The following is a 7,942-nucleotide window of genomic DNA, read 5'->3' on the forward strand; positions in this document are numbered from 1 at the left end:
AAAGTAAAATAAGGCAGACACACTGGGACACATACTGTATGAATTCCCAGTCCTCAACACAGATAAGGTACTGAGGGTTGTCAATTTCATAGAGATAGAAATGAGAATGGTGGTCAGTAGGAGGTGAAGAGGAGAAGTGGGAGTTAGTGTTTCATGGGTGAAGACTGTCTGCTTATGGTGATGGAAAAGCTCTGCAGATGGATGATGGAGGTGGATGCACAAGAGAAATTTATAGTCATGCCCCACATGATGACATTATGGCCAGTGATGGGAAAATACACCACATACACGAATTTGTTCCACAATATGACATAGCATAAGTAAGACTGTAGCCATCTCAGTTGGTGTAAGAGCATTGTAGAATGTTTGTGCAATGATGAATCATACTGAAACACATTTTCAGGAATATATCTCCATTATTAAGTGAGACATGCATGTAATCAACACCACTCACCTCTACACATCATAATGGTTAACATGGTAAGTTTTCTACATATTTAACCACATTTTGTGGCTAGAAAGAAAAACATGGATTGAATGCCCAGCTGGAAAGGAGCTGAGTTAAGATGTTTGGAAGCAGCTCCCCAGTTCCACTGGGTGCTGGGACACATCCCTTGCACTTCCCATCTTCTGGGCAAATACTATATTCTGTCTTGTATGGGAAAATTTCCATTTGTTTCTTTTTTCACAGATTTTCCATAGGGCACATGGGTGACAGTGAAATATCCAGATCAAGAGCAATATCTTTGCTCCCAAATATACTATGTAAACTGGAGAGAGATTGATTGGAAATGAGAGGCTAACTTGAGATGATCCATAGACTCCCAGAAAGTGGAGACACTCTGTGAAGAGTATGAGCATGTGTAGAATTTCCTATGATTTTATGTTTTCAAAAGGAATCCTGTGTTAAAGATGCCTAAGTGCACAGTGTATGTCGCCTCGACAGATTTCTGAAAACAGTGAAGGCCAGTGGCACTTAGAGGAATAGATTTGCTAAATTGAGTGTTTCCATTTAGGTTTTTCAAGTGATAATTCAGTGTACATGGGTTCTTTTGTATATACTGAGCTCCTTCTTGGGAGGTCTTGTCATTTCTGCCCTTCTCCATCTTCCTTGCCATCCTCCTTCCTCTCCCTCCACACTAAGCTCTGAAATGGAAATGCTAAAAGGCAGGGTATCTAACATGTGTTGTGTTGAGAATGGAGAGAAGAACCCACATTCTAGAGAGAAGTGAAAGAGGGAGGAGTCAGAGACCCATAGGGTAATTTGGCAAGGTGGACAGAGTTTGGATTAGTAGCAGCAGAGACCATCTCCTCTAGAACTCTAGGACAGGTGCACACACCAGTCTGACAGTTACAGGTGTTTTCCTTCAAACTGGTTGCCAGGTTGGAATGAGTGATGACATCAGAGGCTTCCAACCTTCCTGATTGGAAGGGACAGACTCTGTGGACCACTGGCAGTGCAGTGGGCAACAGTTTGTCCTCAGCACTGTTCTTCACCTGGTTTCTCCCGTTTGGAGAAGAGCGAACAGATTCCTATACAACCAAATTCTGGAAGAAGGCTTTGCCTTAGTAAGAATCTAGGTTTTGTAAAAGGAAGACAGAGTATTGGAGAACTTATGGAGGATCAACAAATCTCCCAGTCTGGGCAATCGCCTTCCCAGCCAAGCACCTCAGAAACCCACCTGGAAGTGGTGGTAGATGATGAGATCCCAGGTCCATCAGGTGAGAGAGCTAGAGTGAGAACTGATTTGACATGATGACTGGTAAGGAGGAGGAAGGGGTAGAGAAGCCAGGAAAGGTAGACTAGGGAGCCCACTTTTGAAGTCTAAAGTTCCTTGCCATGGGACAAGGTAGTCCACATGGATGGAAAATCTGTAGAGAAAGGAGTTGGGTTAGAAGATGAAATCTAAGCATAGGAAGTAGGTAGAGGAGATGTAAAAAGGGTCACTCCCCCATGGAAGAAAGTATCCGTAATGAGGAAGAGTTCTGAGGAACAGGGAGATGGGACACTGGTAAAGAGAATCAGGGGCACATGTTTATCAGCAAAGGGGAGAGGTTGAACAATAGCTCAGAAGAAGGTAACAGTTGAAGGTCTTGGGTGTGGGAGGTGAACTGGGATCAGATAATGAAAGGCTGAATTCCAAGTACAGGAGCTTGACTCTGCTTCCTTTACTCAGCTCTGTGGGTAAAACCCTGCCTCCCATGTCAGTCCTTGAGGAAGAGAGAGTGGACCTCAGAATCTGAGGAAGACTCGGAGGATGATTCCCCAGGGATTTTTGATTCTGCACCCTGGGTAGAATCTGGCCTCCTGCCTGAGACCACTGGTCTAAAGAGAAAGAGAGAGTCCTCCACTGAATCTGAGGATGAGCTGGAGGATCTGGAAAGTGAGCTAAATCACCCCTGGGATGTGGAGTCACTGTGTGGCCTCAAAATGAAACTCAAAAAACGGCGCATGGACTTGGTGCAACCAGAACACCATGAGGTTTTCAAGAGGCTTCTAGGTAGGGAGACACCCAGGTAGTGCCCTCCAATCCTTTCTTTACACAAACAAGGAACTTACAGCCACTGCACTTTTCCAAAGAGCCCTGCTATCCCTGAGATCCCCATTCTTGGAGGACTCAGGACCCATCTCCCTGAGAGACTTTTAGATGATGGATGCTTACATTAGACCTGACAAGGTCTCTGCTTGGAATCACAGAACTTGGTTCCAATTGTCCTGATTGAAGACATCTTGACTCTAATAGATTTCCTCCTCCATGAGAAAATGACCTAGTAATTCTCTGATTCTGAGGTGGTGGTATATTCTTGGGTGATGATGAGCCTTCACAGTTTACTCAAAGCTTTTATTCATATAGATATCCAGATGTTACCCAAACCCTCACTCAGTTGTTTCTCTGGGGGGGGGGGGGTGGGTCTCATGTCAAAGCAACTTGCCCAAGGAATGTTCCTGTCCTCTATCTATCCACCTTTATTGGGCTCCAATCCCACACCTTCTCCAAGGGAGGTCCTGTTCTCTCTGCTCTCTATCACCCATTGAAACCCCTTCTGGTTCCAAACTAACACCAGTGTTCTGTTCACAGAGGATCCTGTTGTCAAAAGATTCCTGGCCTGGGACAAGAACCTGAGGGTGTCTGACAAGGTGAGGTTGCTTTCCACTGGGAAGTGTTACTGATCCAGCACAGCCTGGAGTGGGAAGGGCTTTCTGACCCTATGGTCCTCTATTGGGCTCCAAGCCAACACCTTCTCCAAGGGAGGTCCTGTTCTCTCTGCTCTCTCTCACCCATTGAAGCCCCGTGAACATGGTCCCATTACTCACCCCTCAGGGAGGAGGAAATCTATTAGAGTCATAATGTCTGCAATCAGGATGATTGGAACCAAGCTCTGTGATCCCAAGCAGAGACCTTGTCAGGTCTAAACTAATGTAAGCATCCATCATCTAATAGTCTCTCAGGTATATGCATTCTGAGTCCTCCAGACATGGGGGAGAGATCAGCCATAGCAGGGCACTTTGGAAAAGTGCATTGGCTATAGAAGAAATTATAGCATTGTAGTATAGTTTTTTTCCCCCTCACAATTCCCTAGTCAAAACAAACACACAAGCTCCACATGGTCCTTCTCTCTGCCTCTGCATACAGCCAAAAAGATGTACCAAGTCCTGGCACCTTTGTAACTTGTCAACATCTCCCTTCAGGGCCTAGCAGCTTTTTGCAGAGAGGACAGGTGGACCTTGCTTCTGCTTGGGTTGCTTGGGCTCCAAGTCCGAGACCACAGTCTTGCATGTCTATCACCTCTCTGCTTGATACCACCTGAGGTTCTGGGCTCCTCTCCTCTTTGCTCTCCCTAGGATCTCCTATTCTTTAGCTTACCCAAGACCCTCCTCACCCAGCTGACCTACATGCCTTCTCTCAAAAGGTCACCTCGGAGCTGGCCCAGTGCACATCTAGGCCTCCTCTCCCCCTGACTGCTCCGACTGACCTTGGTCCTTCTTGTCCTTCCCCAAGGAAGCAGGTCTCTTTACTTGGTTACTTTATCTTAGTGGCACTCTCTACCCCAGACCTCCATTCCTCTGTCCCCTCTTTCCTCCTGTTCCAGGATGTGACCTCTCTGTCTTTCCTCTCTCTCCATCAGTACCTCCTGTCTATGGTCATAGCTTATTTTAGCCGGGCTGGCCTCTTCTCCTGGCAGTATCAACGAATCCACTTCTTTCTGGCCCTGTAAGTATTTGGTCTCCATCAATCAGAACTCACTACCTGGGAGGGTAGAAACTGTCCTTTACTTTTGGCCTGTTTGTCCGGTTTACTCTGTGTAGAAGAAATTGTAGCATTGTAGTATAGTTTTTTCCCCACAATTCCTGACTCAAAACAAACACATAAGCTCCCTAAAAGCCAGTTTTAAAAAAATAAAGGAAACTTGAGAAGAGTGGAGGAAAGCATGGGCACATCCTGTCCCTGGCAGAGAGACTGGAGTTGCAGACACATCTTCCTTCCTGTATCTACACTGTTCTGTCTTCTGCCTCTGGATTTCTAAAACAGATGCCCAACTCCCAACCTGGCACAGGTGCAGTGTAAGGTGCTCCCCTCTGGTCCTTCATACATGTGTCTTCTCACATTTGTGGCATTCTATGTACCCCCTGAAATTCCTTCCAGGATGGATCCAACCACCTCTTAGGCCTCCTCCACAAGTGTTGCTCACTGCTTTCCAGACAAAGGCTGGAGTCCTTCAGAAGGTGTGTGTCTGGCAGAGACCTCTGGACCAAGGCATGGTCCTCTGTAACAATAGGGCTGGTGCAGTCCTGTCTGAAGATGGTCCTCTGGGAGTCCCTTTTTTAGAAGCTGACTCCAAGGGGAGGCTTTTCCTGGTTGTGTTGCTGAGGAGCAACCTGGTTTCTTTCCCCAGCTACCTGGCCAATGACATGGAGGAGGACAACCAGGCTCCTAAACAAGACATCTTTCATTTCCTCTACGGGAAGAGCTATGCCCAGCGTCCCCTGTTCCACAAACTGCGCTATCAGTTCATCTGCTCCATGGGCTGGAACACTCGGGTTTCCAAGGAGGAGTGTGAGGAGGTGGGTGGTGCTGTGTGTGCTTGTGGGGGGAGAGGGATGGGCTGACTGGAGAGACACAGGGAGGTGGGTGGCTGCAGGTGGGCTCTAGGGAGGAGAAAACTCCGACAGCTGTGCAGGGAGGGAAGGATTTCCTGGGCAGTCTTCAGTTTTTTGTTTTTGTTTTTTTTGTGTGGGGGGGGCGGGGGTTTGTTAGTGAAGAAAATGTGTACCTCAATTTACTGTATACCATCTAACAAAAATTTAGTGGAAATTTATCAGATATATATAAGTGATTCAAGTAATAAAAGAAAGTCTCATTTCAAGAAAATGAACTTCTTGAGGAAAAGTAAAGTACATTAAAAGTGTAAAGACAAGTCCAATTTCTATGCAATAAGGGAACTACAGTTTAATAAAGCAGATTCAAGTGATTTTTTTCCATATGTATCTTTGGTCTTTAATATATATTTATGTATAGATGGATCTAACCATTGTAAACTATGGTTTATTTTAAAGGAAGTGGATAAATGAGATGAAAGGAATCTTTATACTAGACTAAAATTATTCACAAAGCAGAACATTTTACAGTGAAATATTTTTTTCATTCATAGAATTTTTACACAATTAATTTCTACTTTGGATGTAACTAAAATTATAGTTTAATTATTTGTCTAGAACACTAGAACACTGAGATATACTCTTTAGTTTTAAACAAAAATCATACCAAAATTATTCATCTGCCAGTCTTATAGTCATGTAAAAATTATAATAGGGTTTCAGTGATTATTCATGTAACTTAAAAGTTTTTTTCATGTACTCAAGCAAAAACTTCACTACATTAAACCATTATTCTATTCAAATCAGAGACAATGATAAAGCTGTCTCTTGATAAAATCAAGTTTCCAAATTTGATTCAATGGGACACCAAAACCACTGTCTCTGTCAAAGCATCTTTACAAAATTTTCCACACAGGTAGCATAATTTAGTTGTCTAATATAAAATGGGAAAATATACTCAATTTTTATTGAAAAGAAAGCCGAAAATATGATGTCCCACATCTTACATAATATGCTCCTAATATATAGCCATGTTAGTAATAAGTAAAATAATGTTGTGATATCCATATATAGCTACTTCATTTGTCACCAGGATAAATAAATCTAATAATTACACCTTGATAGCTGACAGAACCTGTTAATAGAATCAAGCCTCTCAACATTTTATTTAAGATATTTGTAAACTGCTGAATCATAGTAACTAGAAAGAAGAAATTGTAGCATTGTGTATAGTTTTTTCCCCACAATTCCTGACTCAAATCAAAGTGAACTAATTTTAAAGAATGTGAAAATAGATTAACCATGACTTCAAAACACTCAATATCTTGTAAACTCATCAGCTTTTTGGGGGGCTCTTTTTCTTTTCAGATTCAAGCTTATGATCCCGAGCTCTGGGTGTGGGGCCGAGATCGCACTCTTATTCCCTAGAAGACCCGGAAGAATGGAGGCCTGAGGGGAGAATCAAAATTTTGTATCTCTGGCCTTATGACAGAGTCACTGATTGTCTATTTAGGATGCTCAAGGACCTAACTTCTCGATCCACTCCTTTACACCTCCACTCATAGCCACTGTGTGCAGATGGTGAAACAGACTGAATCCAAGTCAGCTTCATGGTCTCAAACCCCAACCACACAGATGAGCTTCTATATGTGCTGAGTGCTATGAGGCTACTCAGCCACACCTGAGAAAGAACAGCTTATCACACAGGATGTGCTAGAAATCCTTAACCCAGACAAATTGGGCCCAAATGTCAGCAGTGGTGAAAGGCTGATCTTGGTCTAAAGTGAATGTCCTTTAGCCATGAATATCTCACTTCCCTGTAAATTGTCTTTTTACCCTCTCCTTTTAATTCATCTTGGGTCAAGCATCTCTTAAGGATACCAAGCATGAAGATGATTTATTTATAGGATTATCATAGTTTTAGTATATATAATAAATGCTTATTTTGAACTATGTTTATTTTAAATTGTTTTGAGACATATGTTGTTTGGAAAATTGTTGTTTCTTATTAGTTTTGTGATGAGTGTTATAACAGGTTTGTGTATATAATTATTTCTCTGAAGTTTTTAATCTTTTTTATCTATTTTATCTATTACTTTTAAACCTCAGTGGTATTACCCCATAGTCTTATAAATATAAATTTTCATTTGATGTTCAATCATCATTATTGTAAATATCAAGCTGCTGTTATTTAACTTGGTTTGACATGTTTTTCTGTCATTTTAAAGTATGTATTGTAAGAGAACACATGTGCTATGTACATTTTTTTTGGGGGGGGAGCTATATGCTTTTCAAGAGCACAGCATTTGTGGGGAAACTGAATAAAGTTGAGAATCTTCTTACCTTAATGATGCATCTGATCATGACATTCTGGATTGTTTGTTTGCTGACAAATGTTACTATTGTTTAACAGGGTTGTTGTTAATTGACCAAATTTCTTACCTGTGGGGGGAAAACACCTCAATTATTTTTCACGTCTGAAAACAACAGAGAAGGTTGCAGAACTTTATACTAGAGACTGGAAGCAGGAAACACAGGGAGGACATTGAGAGAGACAACACAGAAGAGTGAAAGAAAATTCTAGGAGAGCTGTATAACAATCTAAATCCAAAATCAAGAAGAGGCATCTCAACAGGAGATGCCTTCCTGGTAATGGTCCAAGGATGGGGACACACAGGGAATGGTAGACTTTGCTACTGGAGTCGCAGTTTGAGTCTTTTCCACAATCTATTACTAGTTTTACATAACAGAAGGAAACCCAAAGGGTCTTGTTGAAATAGAAACTGGTGAAGGGAAATGAAGGTACTAGGGCAAGTTGTGAGAAGAATGAGATGATAGGAAGAG

General features: G+C 42.4%; 1 protein-coding gene across 1 annotated transcript; it reads left to right on the top strand.

Annotated features, from left to right (window-relative positions):
- The first annotated feature begins 1,616 nt into the window (after nt 1–1,616).
- LOC139702890 (speedy protein E4-like) lies at nt 1,617–7,116 on the top strand. The gene is made up of 6 exons (XM_071605443.1): nt 1,617–1,722; nt 2,271–2,501; nt 3,081–3,139; nt 4,129–4,214; nt 4,897–5,065; nt 6,467–7,116. The coding sequence occupies exons 1-6, from the start codon at nt 1,617–1,619 to the stop codon at nt 6,524–6,526; spliced, it is 711 nt and encodes a 236-aa protein (XP_071461544.1). The 3' UTR covers nt 6,527–7,116.
- The last annotated feature ends 826 nt before the right edge of the window (nt 7,117–7,942 follow it).

The sequence above is a fragment of the Marmota flaviventris genome, chromosome 19 (genome assembly GCF_047511675.1).
Source record: "Marmota flaviventris isolate mMarFla1 chromosome 19, mMarFla1.hap1, whole genome shotgun sequence".
Lineage (NCBI taxonomy): Eukaryota > Metazoa > Chordata > Mammalia > Rodentia > Sciuridae > Marmota > Marmota flaviventris.

Bases quoted from the DNA above. Each gene is read 5' to 3' on its own strand.
- LOC139702890 (XM_071605443.1), top strand. From the start codon at position 1,617: ATGGAGGATCAACAAATCTCCCAGTCTGGGCAATCGCCTTCCCAGCCA. The intron at 2,502-3,080 runs GTAGGGAGACAC...TTCTGTTCACAG, and splicing joins GGTTTTCAAGAGGCTTCTAG to AGGATCCTGTTGTCAAAAGA. The intron at 5,066-6,466 runs GTGGGTGGTGCT...TTTTCTTTTCAG, and splicing joins CCAAGGAGGAGTGTGAGGAG to ATTCAAGCTTATGATCCCGA.